General features: G+C 38.7%; 1 protein-coding gene across 2 annotated transcripts in view; it reads right to left on the reverse strand.

Annotated features, from left to right (window-relative positions):
* The window catches only part of ryk (receptor like tyrosine kinase), a 61,624-nt gene that overhangs the window by 16,739 nt on the left and 28,221 nt on the right, over window positions 1-16,664 (reverse strand). Inside the window, exons 2-10 of one of the 2 annotated variants that reach the window (XM_074668570.1) lie at window positions 16,162-16,283; window positions 15,969-16,068; window positions 14,970-15,101; window positions 12,758-12,820; window positions 11,954-12,092; window positions 10,257-10,357; window positions 8,120-8,203; window positions 5,156-5,281; window positions 922-1,008 (exon numbers count right to left, since the gene is read on the reverse strand). In XM_074668570.1, coding sequence (XP_074524671.1) covers window positions 922-1,008; window positions 5,156-5,281; window positions 8,120-8,203; window positions 10,257-10,357; window positions 11,954-12,092; window positions 12,758-12,820; window positions 14,970-15,101; window positions 15,969-16,068; window positions 16,162-16,283 — 954 coding nt within the window. The remainder of the gene's footprint in view (window positions 1-921; window positions 1,009-5,155; window positions 5,282-8,119; window positions 8,204-10,256; window positions 10,358-11,953; window positions 12,093-12,757; window positions 12,821-14,969; window positions 15,102-15,968; window positions 16,069-16,161; window positions 16,284-16,664) is intronic. The other variant, XM_074668571.1, reaches the window with a different exon arrangement.

A 16,664-nucleotide genomic window follows, 5' to 3' on the forward strand; every position in this document is an offset into this window, starting at 1 on the left:
GTACCTATGAAACAATAAAATCTTTGTTTTAACTTAAACAACAGATTAAGCGTCCTGAGTTTTAGGTCTCAGAGCAAAAAGCAACAATGACTGGCTGTCAGACCTTTCAAGATGTATATAAGATCAGTGTCATATGTAAGGATGGGCCGATCACCAATCCCTGATCAATGATCACCAACACTGATCCTCCAATATTAAGGAAATCAGCCAGCTGATCGATCGGTGCATGTCTAATGTTACCCTTTTGTTTATTTGTGGTGACTCTATTTGATGAAAAATGTCTTTTTCTATAAAAATAAAAAACAAAAACAACAGCATTGCATGCTGAGAGCAGCGTTACTGATGCGCATCACAGGTCATCGGTCTATCTACAATAACACACGCGCCTGGGGCATACAACAAAAAAGTTCCTTCCTGGTTGATCTGCTTCCTGAGGTGTTTCTTCCTCTAACTTCACACTCAGCCTGTTGTCGTTACTTCATAATGATGTCATTAATTTAGATATTTTCTGGTTGCTCTGGTTGGGTTTCAGCCAATTTAGAGCCTCCATGGAACCAAATACCTTATTGGAAGAATCATATTTCAGCTTCTTGTTTGAGAAATCCAGTAAAACTTTTTCTCTTCAGAATGGGCCCAACAGCATCCCCCTGCATTTTGAGCTGCAAGGGGATGCTTTGCTTCTGGTACTGAAGTAACATAGGAGGATAAAGGTCTTAGTAATAAATCTGTTGTGCTAACCAAGCTAGCTTTTGTGCTTGCTAATAATGTTAAAGTTTGATATTCTTTTACTAGAGTTCAGCTGCACCCTGTTGTCCAAATATAGTTCAACATGGCTCCAAATCACAAGATGGTGAGAAACTGAGGGCTTAAACCAACTGTGGTTACCTGTTGTTTTGTTTAGTCAATGGTTTGAGCACACACCTTTCACGGTCTTCACAAAGACCTGCTTTTCTTTACTCGGGTCCTTTTCATCCAGCAGTACGCCATGGAAGATGCGTCCGAAGGTGCCTGTCAAAGACAAACCACAGGTATTTGTTTTGAAAAAAGGCAGGAGACACACAGCCAGAGGCTTCACATTCACTGCTTCAAATGTCACCTCACTCACAGGGCGCCATGCCTGGCTGGTCTGTGGACAGAAGTGGACAGGCTTCTGCTCAAAATGCTTTGTTTCTTAATGGGATTAGGCAGCTCCTGGCTCTTGACTCACTGACATGAGCCAGAAGAAGGATTCACTGAAGCTCAGCAGACCTTTCATCACGTAAACGATTCAGAAAGATGCACACGAGGAGAGGCAAAGTGAGCGTGTTCATCATCTCCTTTGTCTAAACTGCCACGCTGTTGCTCCAGGACCTCACTGAGCTAAAATACCATTTAAGCTTCAAGAAGATAAACCATCAACATAAACTTGGAAAAAAATTTAAAGCCTGAGGCCATCTCTGCCTTGTGTTTCAACAGGAGAGGAGACAGCACAACAACAGGGTTAGTGTGTGACTGTCTCCCTCCCTCCCCTTCCTTTCCCACCGAGCCTGTCTGGACCTGCTGGCTCCAGAAAACAGAATCCAGCTCAGAGTTTGCTGCCTTGGAGAAATGGCCTCCTGCTTTCTGTATTTCTTCATTTCTGAATTGTTTTTGTCTTTAAGCTTTAATTTTTTCATATGAATTGCATTTTCTGTAAACTTGTATGAGGGATCTGGATCTGGATCTGGAGTTGTGATGTACCTGACTGCACTAAGCAGCTACCCACATTCACTGAGTCAAGTGAGGGAGATGGGTCCATGCAGAAATACAGATACCAATATGTTTGTGTGAAAAACAAAATATTCTAATATTATTGTTGTATTACTTTGTATTTTGCATAAACAACCAACAGCTAACACCAGTATTAAAGCTGTTGTGTTGCTGGCAGTGATCCTTCAAGTTGTTATGATGAACTTGCTAATAGATGGGAGTTTGACACTACATCTGTGTCAAGGCTTTGTACCAGACAAGAGTGAAATCATTCAAAAACATGAGTTAATGTTCAGTAACTTGATGCAATGCAGTTTGATGCCACATATGTACAAATAAGTTGCAGGTAAAATTCTGCAAACTCTTTTTCCTGCTTACAGCTGAGTATGTTAGTCATAATGTTTACCTTTTAGGATAAAACTTCAAAGATTGCAGAATGTCAGGCCACATTTAACACAGCTTCAGCTAAAGTAAAAATAATCAGGAACAGTTATATCTCTTACATCTTCTTCTGTAACTTCTATTTCTAAGTAAAATTTAACAATGTCGGTCTCTTCCAACCCTCTTTTAGTACTAATCTACTTTAAGTGTAATGATCCCAGATGTTTGCACATGATGGACCTTGTAAGCATGGTACAGTTTGAACAATGGTGAGCAAACAAAATGTTTATCTGTTTAAACATTAGGGATGCACTGATCCAAACTTTTAAATCCAGATACCGATGATATCAGCTAAAACTGACACTTATCACTGATCTGATTTATGAATTTTGGGAATGAGAGTGAGAATCATGTTTTGGTAACTTCAGGCTTCAAGTTGTATTATCATTTCATAGGATTTTAAATGTGTTGTGACTTAATCTTCAACAGAAACAGGAATTACAGTTTCACTGTGAAAATCAGTAGTTTGCAAATTGTTGCCTTGATGGTTGGTGAAACAAGTGAAATACTCCTGAGCCGCTACAGTTAACTTCCTTTATGATGTTTATGCTCCATCTAGAAAAACTCCACAGACCTGCAGCAGTTGATGACGTACTGCATGCACATGGTTGTTGTAAACAGAGGTGTGTTGAACAGATCTGTCCTATGGATCCTTCATTTGTCATCGATATCTGATCTTACTTTTGAGTCTGTTTAAGAGCCATACCCAATTAGTGAGTCCCAAATCAAAATGTTTCAGAATTGTCTCAGGTGTTGAGATACTTTCAGTGTGGAAACTGGTGGATTTATCACTCAGTAAAACCATTTTTAAAAGCTACACAACTACAGGACACACCTGAACATGTTTTATGTTGAGGATTAAAGGCTCCAAATAACAGCCATATAAGTGTTAAGTATAATATTTAACATTAATTTCAAGCAGAGAGCATTGCTTCTGCGTTGTGGTTCAATAACTTGATGGAAAGTTCGACTGAATTCCAACAGGCAGCCTTCAAGTGGCATTCAAAAAACAGAACACCCACACTTTCCTCTCCTATTGTGTGACAGACACCCTGGGGTAACTGTTACATCATTCTCACAGCCACTCTAAAGCACAGAGTGGGCAAATCTCCAGAAAGTAAAGCAGAGTCTTGTCCAGCTTCATCACTCCATGACGATGCTGAATCGTCTCCAAAAGCATCCAAAGCTAAAGTGAGGAAGACGGATTGAGCCAAACTGAAGCTCAGTCTTGTTTATCTTTGATATGAAGCCAAAGAACAAGATTTAGAGGCTTCAGCTCCTTAAGCTTTCTGTCAATATGTTATATGCCTCTGCAAGAACTTTCTTTTTTGTTGTTTAAGATCCACTGTAAGTGTACGCTCCTGCTGATCTGACGGGACATGCTTCAGAACTGCAGAAGGATTCCTCGAGTTTAGAGTTAGCGTGTTCACTTTTCATTTCATGCACATATGAAGATAACAGGGGGTTTCCTGTCGAATTAAAGAAATGTACATTGTACGCCACTCCTTTAGCACCATTCTTTTTTAACAACATATAATTGAGTGTCTAATTACAGGGTTTCAGGTTTATCTTGTATCAATCGATTAATTTATTCAGGGGATAAAAATGATCAGTTTGTTCACTGTCCCACACTGGTTTTCTCATCTTGAGTTTGCAGAGGGATAACAAACCCCAAAAAACACCTGGAAGGAGCACCAAAGTCTATTTGAATATAAGCCATGTCAATCTAAGTGAGGAAGCTTGTGTTTGGTAGATTATTTCTTTGTTGTAACACTTCACAGTAATAAATCTTATACCACTGGAAAACCTGTTTACTTTCCTTTTCATTAGAGCCATATTTGTGGGATGAGCAGCAGAGCTCAGTTTGTGGATTGTGCCCATGAAAAATTTGCCAGATCTTTTCTGCTAGTGCCAAACAGCTTAATTTCCTAAAAAAATTAAAAACCTTTCATCTTAATAACCTGCTCATTCAGATTAGTTAGCTAAATATCTATCTGTCAATTAAACAGCCTTCTATAATATCAGCTGGCTGTTTCATTAAAGGTTGCTTTTGGAAAAAGTTCTTGGATGATATGCTTTCAGTAACAAAAATTACTGGAGCAGTTAGTCTTCTGCTTTTTAATTGGCTTGCTAATAAGACTTAAATACCTAAACAGACTCCAGGGGCACAACAGAAACCTGGGATACACTTCTTTAAAAATGACGTCCTATAAACAAGCCTTGTCTTTACCCAAATCACTAGTTATCGCTAGTTGTGGTAACAGAACATATTTTGTAAACTGCAAGATTTTAAAACACAAGTTGTGACGTTTGAATGTCTTATAAAATAAACTTCTAATGAATTAAATCAAAATCAGATTCAAAGCAAAGAGACATTGTGGGAGGCTGTACAGTGCAGACCCTTAAAAGGAAAGGTTGATGATTGTAGCATTAATAGATAGATGACATAAACAGGAATAAAGTGTATCATTGCTTCTGAATCCCTTTGTTGAAAACATTATCTCAGTATTCCGTATGTACTTAATTGTTTCTGTAATGTTCACTCACAGAAACTGGTGAAAAATAGAATAAGCTATTAGTATGCATGCATTAAGCAGCCATATTTGTTTTTTGTTTTTGTTTTTTTATATCACCCTGTTTTCCTCTGTCTGTGTGGATATAAAGTTTGTCTTTGTTTTTTGTTGTAGCATGGAGTAATTAGTTTGTGTTGTCTGTATTTACAGTTTGTTTCATACATGCAGTGCATGTGCTGTCTACTTCAGGCTGCTGTTTTCTTGGTTTGCCTGTGTTTTGTCTATTTGCATGTTTTCTCAAACTGCAGTGTATTTAGCTCTCGGGGCTCTCTGTCAGAGCCAATATCAGGTCTTTGACTTTGTGTTGTGTTTAGACATTTCATAGGCAAACAAAAGTCATCTGAGGAGAAAACTTGAGTTAAAAACAAAAAACAAAGCAAAAGAAAGAGGTCACACTGAAGAAAGACAAGTACCTTCATGTAAGACATCTCGTAGAGTGACTCTCTCCCTTGAGATGGCGATGTCTTTCACTTTGGCTTTAGCCTCCATTAGCGTAACACTCCTCAGGTCATTCTTCTCTATACGCAGAGATGGATAACCTGTGGAGAGGAACAATCAGAGCAGAGTTACACAATGATCAGAAAGTACACAAAACATTTTCAACAGCTCTTTCACACAGAATAATACCAGAAACCACCTGTGGCATCACTTTGCATCACAGCTGAGTGACAGAGTCACATTTCACATTCACCAAAATACACAGAATCCTCATCTGGCTTCAGAGAAATCCAGCATTTACAGGAAAAGTGATGAATGGAAGACGTACAGTGACCTACACATGTTGCATCAACTTTACACAAAGTCCTTTGTTACAGCACTTCCATTGCTCAACCCTCTCTGTGTCATTAGCTGTAAGGTTAGACACAAACACACACAAAGTCCCACTGTGTCAGAACAGAGGTGTATAAACAGTGTCACAGTCATCACTTAAATTCAGTATGTCTCATATGAACACAGTGCGTCAGTGATCAGAGATAACACATTCTTTCCTCATGTGTCGGCAGCTCTTCTTCTTCTGAACAGTGATTGGCTGCTGAGGTAAAGATCTACAGAGCAATGGATGAATGGAGTCAACAGAAAACGAAAGCATTTTTTTAGGTGGAGGGAGATAACAATGAGTGTCCAGCCTCATCATTTTCTTCTGCGCTATAAGCAGAGGAAGAGGACAGAAGACTTAGTCTGGATTAAAAAAGCACAGTGTTATGAGGTACTTTGCTCAAATTAGAGGATTCAGTCTTGACTGTAGATGATAAACTGCAGAGCGAGTCCTACCACAGAACAGCTCAATGCTGCCCCCTACATGTCATATGTAGATAATACAATTTTTAATCAACAAATGAATGACAGAGGCAAACACAAAAGTTTTAATATGGGGACAACAAAGAGCTCATTATATCATTTAATCTCCTCTCATCTGGGCAAAGAAACAGATTCTGATTTTAAAGGACTTGTTGTTTCAATAAGCACTGATGTTATTTTTACCTACAGTGTCATTTTCCTAACTTGTCAGAGGTGCTTTTCTGAGTCTAAGCTATGATAAGTAACACTAATCTATTGTGAAAACAGCCAGAAATACCTCAGGGCTGTTATGACTTCTATATGCTGTCTGATGACTAGTTTTGCACTAAATCAATGTCCAGACTACATTTGACAAAACATGACTTTAAATCTTACAGGATCCAGGGATCTTTACTTAATTTTAAAACTGATTAATTCATTATTTATATGAAAAATTCAAAGAATTAATTAGTCAGCTTAAATGTCAGGAAACAGGAAAAGTCAGGAAACTGTTAAAAGTACCTAAAACTGTAGGTGATATCTTTTATTGTCTCTTTGAGGCTGAAAACACATCTATGAGTATTTTCTGCTTAATCAAACCACCTATTACCAGTCATTCCTGAAAATTTGTTTATCAGTGAATTGGTTTATTAAATTATGACAAATCATTTCTGAATCAATTTAAATGGTGATGTGTAATCAGGCCGCAGGTACACCCTGCCAAGATGCAGGACTGATAGACTTAAGAATTCCTTTGTCCCTGCTGCTGTAGGTCTTCTCAATAAGTGACTTACTAATCTGCTGTTCTGTTCTATTTACTACTGTCCTCTGTGTAATATGTTGTTGTCACTGTGATTGTTGTTACTGCTGACTGTAGAGCAATTTACCCCACGGGGACAATAAAGACTCCTTGAACCTTGAAAGATAATACAAAATGGTGACAAATGATGTTAGCATAGAGCAGTTTTGATACATTGGCTGAGAGCTGAGATAGGAGGACTTGAACCAGCAAACAAAACTGTGAAGCTTGAGATTTTGGAACTAAGGAAGTGTTTTTAGTAGGGCTGAGACAATATGCTTTTCTTCTAATTTGATTCTTTTACAATTCTTGGGGTGCCGATTTGATTTATAGTTTCTTTTTTTGTAACACTGGACCATGTAAAAAAAAGGTACATGATGATGATGATGATGATGATGATGATGTCTACAGGCTATACCAGGAGCCATATTTTCCCCAAAAATGCAAATCACATGTGAGTCAGCTTTAAGGATTTGTTCAGAGGATCTGACATCTCAACTTCTGTCCAATCCAACTTATAAACAAAGACTAAAATGAAGGATTTAAATTAGAAAAAAAAACAATAAAACAAAATAATCACGGTTTAAGATTGTTTAACAAAAAATCCAGAAACTTCATTACATTGATTTTTTTCTCCCACTCCTAATTTTTAGTTGAATATCATCCCAACTAGTGGTCACCATACTTGCCAGTCATTTAAACAAGAACTTTTTTTTATTTTTATTATTACTATTGTCCCCAGGCTGTAGCTCTGGTTGTTGCCTGCATAATGCTTGATGCTCTCCTACCTGAGTGTAAACAAGCAGAGATGACTGATGGCTTCACATAATAAGGCACAGTTTGTTTGTTATTTTATCTTAGGAATGAAGATTAAGATGTTTGTAGAAATTCCCCCCTGGTTTTGACTGTCTTTTGAGTCTTTTGGTTTCTAATTTTACTTTCCTATTTTTTTCTCTCTTTTTCACATTTATAAAAAGAATATCCTAATTAATGGTACACTGCAACCACATAATTAGTCTTTAAAGATGTGTGTTGCTGACCTCTTGGCCAGGTCTCCCTTGAAAAAGAGATCTTGATCTTAATGGGTCTTTTATCTGGTTAAATAAAGGTTAAATAAAAATAAATTAAAAAATACCAGCAAGCTTTGAATGTCCATTTAAATGTCAGGAACATCCGTAACATCGAGCTGGATTTACCTGAGCTGCGAAAGTTTGAGGACACGACAAACCAAACACTCAGAGAGGACAGGGTCTGACAGTTAGGACAATCAAGCAGTCTTCGGAGTTTTAATTGAACTTACTTTTGGTTTCATGAGGGGGAGCACCGGGGTTTTGGAAGGAGGAGGCAGCAAGCTGGAGGATGGGTGCAGAACCAGGGTGATTGTCTGATAACAAGAGGAAAAGAGGACAGGAGGGAGTGGAGGGTGAGAGAGAAGAGGATGTGATTTATTGGACAGTTCACTCAACGTACAGCATGACCTGAATGATTCTTTTTGTGTTTTCAAACAGAAAAACCATCAAACCAGTCATGCCTGTGAGATGAGTGAAGCTGTCCAGCAGCAGTCAGGTAAAATTAATGCGGTGGATGGTGGAGCAAATAATCACAATCAGCAAAGCATAAGGGAGAGGCGAGTAGCTCAAACATAATGCACACGAGGTGAAGTGTGGGCTGAAGCCACAAGAGGGCGATGAAGGATCAAACACAGACAAAAATGAAATTAAACAGCTGGTGGAGTCTCCTGCTTCTATCTCAGCAGGAGATTCATGTCCACAGTTTGATTCCCCTCACAGATATATCATGTTTTATTCTAACAGAAGTCCAGTCAACTGCCTCACTGACAAATACTGAGCGTGTGTGTGTCCAGTATGTGGTTTTAGAAAACTTTCAGAAGTTCATAGTTAAAAGTCCTCAAGATTTTTCAGAAGAGGAAAAAAACTTAGTGTTATGAGACACTGAACACCTCATGAAACTTTCATTTACATTACCCGCAGGATTATTACCCTGCTGTTACACCTCCAGATCAGTGAAAATGCCACTGACAAATGAGTGTAGAGCAGAGTGTCTGATAAGGAGTAGCAGAGGCGAAATTAGGACACTGAAGTTCAGACAGGACAGATAGGCACTGTGTGTGTGTGTGTGTGTGTGTGTGTGTGTGTGTGTGTGTGTGTGTGTGTGTGTGTGTGTGTGTGTGTGTGTGTGTGTGTGTGTGTGTGTGTGTGTGTGTAAAGCTCTTGCTGTTTGTTGACACAAGCCTCGTAAACTTTCGCAACGCCATGCAATTCAAAGGTACACACTGGGACTGAGACAAACACTACATGGTTGTAGGGATCAGTGTAAAGTACAGAGCTGATCTGAATCAAAATAAAAATCTGCTATCCACATAAACACTTACAAATCATTTCTGCCTTTAAATGACTTTTTGGTGTTTGTGTTGTTTGTAATACTAATCATGTTCAAAAGCAGTGCTCTGACAACTTTCTAGAAATAATTTTCTCTTTCCTAAAAGTTCATCTTTTATGAATTAAAGGGAAGAGTTTGAAATACATTAAACTGTAATTTTTGGAGATGCTTGTAAAAAGATTGTGTTTCCACTGGACATAGCTGGGCTGGTCATTTCCCCTGTTTAATCTTTGTGCTGAGCCCATGCACCAGCTGGTTTCTAGATACGAGGGCAGTATCATTCCTCTCATCAGATTCTTTGCAAGAAAAATACACATACTTCCTGAATTGTTGCCCTCTTATATAAAGCTACAGCTCTCAGAGGGTTAGTGAAGCTTTGCAGCACTGGGAAATGGCAAAAAAGTATAACCATTTGTCAGTCAGGCCTCACATAAAATCTAGGGCTGAGGTGGTCTTACTTTCAACAGGAAAACAAAAATGTCATCCAATGGCCTGATTAATGGCACAGTAATTAAAAGACACACACAGAACACAGGTAAGTTAGTCTAATTCTTAGATTTAGTACTTAACTTAACCTTGTTACTGTCCATCAGTATTTCCCACCATGCTCTAAAATTACATCAATTTAAATTAGATCAGTCTTTGCCAGGTCGGACATAAAGGACTGCCGTGTACTCGTCTCACTGCTGAACAGTGGGCCTGGTACAAAACACAGTGAGCACATTTACACGTTGCTCAAACAGTAACGAGTCACGAGGGGAGCAGCAAGAAAAAGAACGGAGAAAAACCCCGCAGGAACTCTGTTCTTCATTAAAAACTTGTGATACTACTTTTACCAATTAGGTCATTCACAGTCTATTATTGCAATTGGAGGAGAATGCACATTGGTGGATGCCAGCGTGAACAGGAAACAAAAACAGCCCTGGAGAACAAACCAAGCTGAATGTGCTGAATCATATCTGTGCCATCTTGTCAGATGTTTCTGAAAAGAAATGATCATGCTCTTGATTGCTGCTGGGCTACTTATGATATCTTACTGGTGACAGGGGCGGCGTTGTTTGGAGTGTCGGCCCTCAGGTACTGCGTGGTCTGGGTGGATGGCTGAGACAGTCCCTGCGAGCTTCCGCTGTCACTCACGCTAAAACACAGAACAGAAGAAGAGTGATTATCCAGAGGCACGTGGATCAAGTTTCTCCAAGTATGATGATGATGAAGTGATTATAACATCAAGCTGAAACATTTTAGTTCTGGTTGGGAGTAGATCTGTGGGAAACATCTTTTGCACTATCTGATAAAAAGAAATGAACTTTCCATAAATCACTCTAGCGTACATTTTTATCAGAAGTATGAGATTTCATGTAATGAAAATTAAAGCAGAGTCCTGGCTCAAATTGGTGTAACAAGCAAACAAATAGTGTTCAAGCTCCAAATGAAAATGTCCCTTCTGTTCTGAGCTTCAATAACAGGTTTAGTAGCAAACAGTAAATATGAAAAACTGCTTTCTTGATACTCTTTTTTGATTGGATTGCAGAAAGGGGAAGAAATCTTGTCTTTCCAAAGGGCATATTTTTAAACCAGCTGAAATGAATTCAGGTGTAAGATGTTCAAAAACTCAAGTTTGAACTTGTGATCAGTTTAAAAACTACCTGATAAAATTCAGTCTTAAGCTCTTTGCACACAAGATGCATATTTCATTTTAACCTACTGTTTTTCAATGCAAGCTTTCACACCAGCAGCATTCTTTCGCTAAACAAAATTGTGTCTTTTATTTTTTCGAACCCAGGTAGATTTTCCAAAGTTTTGCTTGGGACGAGTACACATCCATAATCAAAACACTCGTTGTTGACAAGCCACATACCAAAACATTCAACATTTATTGTTTTTCCGTCCCAGCACTCTGTTCTTTATAACAAAACACATAAAAACTACAAAAACAATTATTACAAAGACATTGTTTGGAGGAGAATAGCTGTGGAGATTGAGTATGACGCCTCCAAATTTTTCTCAATTTCATGCTGTTTATTCCTGCCGCCGTTGGTGTGCAAAGGCCTTTAATCAGCATTAAAAACCCCTTAGAATCGAAATAACAGTTTCATCGAGATGACCTCTTCCAGTCTTAATTCTTAACATGTCAGTGGAGCTCTGAGTTGTCAGTTTGTTTGTGAGCTAAGCAACTGCTCCGCCAGTTTTAGAAAGTGTAAATGTGTCACTATAACTATGACCGAACCAGTGTGAGTGTGTGTGTGGTTTAATGTGTAAATTAAGAGTGCGTAAATCTCTGCCTGCTTAACACAGATGTTATAACTGAGCTAAATTTAATCACACAAACAGCTGACTCAACAAGCTTGCAGACACTAACAGCATTTCTCACGTAATTACTGAGTGACTCAAAAATAGGAGGGCTACAACCCCACAGATATTCAGCTCAGCCTCCCGAAATATTATTGAAAAACAGATGTTTACATTTGAGGTGCAGACAACAGAATGAGTCAAACAGAGCAGTAGGTGAGGGCTGTTCAAGCCATCAGCAGCCTGTGAGTGTGACCCTAAATGAGGTCAAAGTGGTGAGCAAACTTGTTTGTTCTGACAGAGGGGATGTGTCGCACACAATACCTCCAGTGTGGTAGTGTGGTAACATTTGGAAAGCACCCTGACGGTCCATCAGAGGGATGATTTTATGTAGCTGAGATTTATCACTGACGGCTTGGAAGCTGGACAAACTGCAGAGACAAACCTGTCCTCCATCTCCACTCTCTTCATGCTGTGCAGGTGCAGGATGGCTAAGATGATGGCCACCAGGAAGATGACGATACAGCAGACGCTCACACTTATATAGAACACCTGGGTGGAGGTGGTGGGGGCAGTCACACCATCTGGTGGTTAAAGAAAAACAACACTCATCAAAAAGAGGAAGAGAGGATACTCAATGGGGGGAAAAGGGGCATCAATGCATATAATATACCATTCTTACTGCAGGAAGCTTCAAAGGGTACACTATTATGAAAGAATTTGAGCTGAAATACTCCTATTTCCACTCAGGCAATTAGACGCATACATGGGGGGGAGCAGGGAGAGGCTACGAGTGCACCTAGGGCTCCACTTATCATTAATGGAGGCCTGGAATAGAGGAGGCTGTGCTCAGGATCCAGAGTCTGAGAGCTTTTCTCATCACCTATTTAAAAGCCTCTGAGGGCCCCAGGTTCCTCAGGCCTACCCAAGCAGAAGAGAGACAACCCACTAATGGTACTTTGTTGCTGGTGGCAGTGGACTCACAAAAGAGCCTGAATAGATGCCACTGGACGAGGACCACCATTCCAGAGGGGCGGGGGCAGAGGAGGGTGAATGCTCCCCTCTCTTTAGCCTCTGAAATCATATCCTGTTGTTATGGGACTTTGACTAATGTGCACTGCTACACAGAGAAACTATTCAGTGATAATCCAGCCGCTGTCTTATCAAAATGATGCGACTACTGAAAGACAATAAACTGAGCTGGGAGAGAGGGGAAAGTAGAGCAGGATGCAGACACAGGGTAACTTACAGTCAGGTCGTGAAAGAGTGTTATTGTTGGGGGGAATGGAAATCTTGGGGTCGGACTCTATTCCTGTTGAAAGAGGGAGACAGAAGGAGAAAATGATGAGGTCTGGTGGCAGCTCAGGAACTTCAGTTAACGTTTGCAATTTGAAACAGAAAGGTAAAACCCATCATTTGTTAAACTGTAGAATAAAAAAAAGAGGTAAAACGTTTTTATTTCATTTTTCATTTTGCAGGGTAATATGTATTGATACAGAGCTAATGAATGCAGTGTGATGAGATCTATTAGACTACAATAAGTAATGATACAATGAGATCAGATTTAAACTTTGTCTTTTGATGAAAATATTTGTAATTCACATTTTGTCTTTTTGACCTTTATAATTTCAGCGAACAAAAGCTCAAAACATTTTAGTTGAGTTTTAGTTACTTAACGTTTTTCCTTTACTTTTAGTCAGTTTCTGTTTAAATTTATTCATGTAGGAAGTCAGAGATTAATTCATCAGAGTTTTTGTAATCACAGAACTACTTAGTTCAGTCAGGCCCCGTCACAAAAAATGGGTCGTTGATAAACACTTATCGTCATAACAAACACGGTTCAGTGTGTATTTGTATAACCTTGAAGTTATGCAGAATCAAGGTTCTAAGTTCTGCTCTTGCTCAAACTAATATGGGAATAAGCTTTATTTATTAGAAATGAGGTAAGAAACTTCTTATCCACACAAATCTTTAGGTTGTTTGAGGATGGTGCAATCTAAACACAGAATATAAAAAGTTTCTTATTCTACGTTGACAGAAAATCCCGTGAATAAAGCTAAGTTCTCTTTAGACATACCATCATCCTTCACCAATGCTTTCTACGGCACTTTATATGACAAATTTAGTCTATGATAGTTTGTAGTAGGGCTGGGGGATATATTGAATATACTCGATGTATCGCGGATTTTTGCACGTGAATTATATGAAACGTCTATATCGCAATCATCAAGTATAAACAGAAAACTTTTTTTTTTTCAGTAGTCAGAGCGTAAATCTCTTCGGTGATTCGCTCGTTTCACTCTGCTACTCAGCCGGTGCTCCTCTCACAGCGAGCACCACGCTCCCCCGCCCACCCAGAAAAATTCTCCTGCGCATGCCTGCAATGATATTAGAAGAGGAGAGAAGAAAAGTCGCTTGCATGTCTTATCAGCCTTGGGTTGTGGGTTCCCGGGGCTGGGTTTCTAGAGTGTCGTTGCTAATTTGGATTTGATTTGCTGCCTGTATGATCCCTGATTCTCTTCCAGCTCTCCACAACGAGAAACAAACACATGTTTTTAACTTTCTCTTTCACTTTTCAGCGCACTCTGTCCCCTCTCTCTGAGTACATGATGGGAGATGAGTTTGATGCTATTTTACAGCTGAATACCAAAATACTGCTAGCTGGGATATTATCAGAAGACAAACCCAAACCCAAAACAATTCAACCGGACCTCAGGCTCAAAGACAGAAGTCACTAGAGTCCTTTCAGCATGACCAACATTATCCAGGGAGCTGCATAATGTAAATAAAAGTGACATTATCTCCAACTTTTGTTCATGATATTTTCAAAGTAAAATATAATATAATATAATATAATATAACATAACATAATATATTATAATATAATATAATATAACATAATATAATATAATATAATATAATATAACATAACATAATATATTATAATTTAATATAATATAACATAATATAATATAACATAATATAATATAATATAATATAACATAATATAATATAATATAATATAACATAATATAATATAATATAATATGATATAATATAATATAATAATCAGTCAGTTGAATTAATCTGAATAAATTATTTTACCGAAGCTAAAAATATGTAACTACATAAAGTTTGGTTTGAAATAAAAGGTTTGCTAAACTTTACCTGAATGAGATTTCACCTTTTTGCAATGAAATTTTAAAAATCCAACTAAAAGGTCTGCTTAAATCAGTAAACTGATGTCATTTAATGCTTTAAAGTGTTGGATTTAACATTGATATAGTGATTTAGAGGAGAAATCAGAATATCGAGATATATATCGTGTATCGAGATATAGCCTACAAATATCGAGATCTTGGATTTTGGCCATATCGTGCAGCCCTAGTTTGTAGGTTGATATATAAGATTTATGATACAACAAAAGAAGATAATCCGACCATTACCCAGTTGGTACTCACTTTTGTAGCACATTTTCCTCCTCTTGAAGTTGAGCACTGTGTAGTTGTTAGCATGTATGGTCAGATTGAGCTGCACTGTTAAAACAGCCTCACCATCCACCTTGCCGGAGCAGAAGAGGTCCACTCTGAACACTGTTGACACACAAACAAATGTGATATAGAGAAATTTAGATTCTGCAATGCGTAAAATGATCTCCTAAAATATTAGCAGCAATACAGAAATTGAAAGGTGAGTGGGTTTTTCAAAATCCTGACTATTTCTGTTTGACTTATCATCACTGTCTCAAAGCTGCGACTGTGAACAGAGTCAAACAAATGACTAACATTTAAATCGATGGCACAATATAAGCAGAAGTTTATTCCCTGATGAGATGTTTAGAGTAAATGGTAATAGTAGAGTGAATTTCACATTCAATGTCTGAACTATTTTCTCATAAAAATGTGAAAAGAGTGAGTGTCAGACTGAAAGCAACACCAAGCTAGCTTTGGCTCTGAGAGAGAATGGTTAAAGCAAGACCAAGATTTTAGTCTATATGAAAAACTAGCCTACTCGTTGAAGTCATCACATAATTTAGGACACTGGTATCACCTTATTGACTTTCTCATCTAACTTTACTATCAGCACACACTGTACTGGGGATGAAATTTTTTCTAACTCTGCAGTTCAGGGGATATTAAGATCGCAAGCTCGCCCAATCAGAGGCACAGCTCAGGGTCACGTGACCGACAGGGGCCCTATAGATGTACCCAAAACCCTTGCCACTACCAATATGGCTGCTATAGCTGATCATCATTCATTTTCTGTTTTAGAAACAGACAGGTGAGGTCGGGAAGACTGCGTCAATGTTTAACACAGTCTATGATTATGATCAAACTGTTGCTGATTTACGGCTAAACTTCTCATATTTTAAAAGCATCCATCAATTTATTTGACAAACATACATCAAGTCAGATAAAAACAGATTCATAAGGTAAGAGACAGTTCCATATTTGACTCACCAGAGGGGACACGGGGCACCTCCCCCTGGATAGAGATGTTGGTCCGTGGTTGGTTCATGGCCAGAGGATTCTCTATGTGGAAGCCCAGCCGGTAGTCAACCTAAAAAGTTGGACAAAAGTCGTAAACAACAGACGTAAAGCAGAAGTTGTATCTTGAAGTGACAGATGAGTGATTTTCTATGATGCAACTTACCTTCGTCTTGGAATGCCATGTGAAGTGGAGGCTGTGGGTCTCGCTGGGCACCGGCAGGGTAAAGGAGAGAGCATAATGATTCACCACATTGTCCCGCACGTAGTAGAGTTCAGCATCCAGGCCTGTGTGAGGACAGAGGACACACACGTTGGATTAAGTTTACCTCCTTGAAACAGGATAAAAACAAACTTTATATGAGGGAACATGTCTTTTCTGGTTAAGACAAAATTTATCAAGCCTGAAGAAATTGGTCAAATATCCACTGCGACTATTTGGAGCTTGGATGCACAGTCCCCCTCCAAACAAGCGAGATGGACTAACCACATCTGTTAGTACTTGAGACCTCTTAGTGCCCAAGTGGAAAACTTCAAAACGCTCAAGTGAGACAACATCCAAAATATGACCGCAATTTTCTAACCAGGAAACCAAATTGGGCAGGGGAAGGGTTAAGAGGAAAGGGCTGGAATGCCTTACGTATAAAAACTGTGAGCTTCTATAAAGCA

The sequence above is a fragment of the Halichoeres trimaculatus genome, unplaced genomic scaffold, assembly GCF_033239565.1.
Source record: "Halichoeres trimaculatus isolate MK-OKI-2021-1 unplaced genomic scaffold, fHalTri1.1 fHalTri1_scaffold_4, whole genome shotgun sequence".
NCBI lineage: Eukaryota > Metazoa > Chordata > Actinopteri > Labriformes > Labridae > Halichoeres > Halichoeres trimaculatus.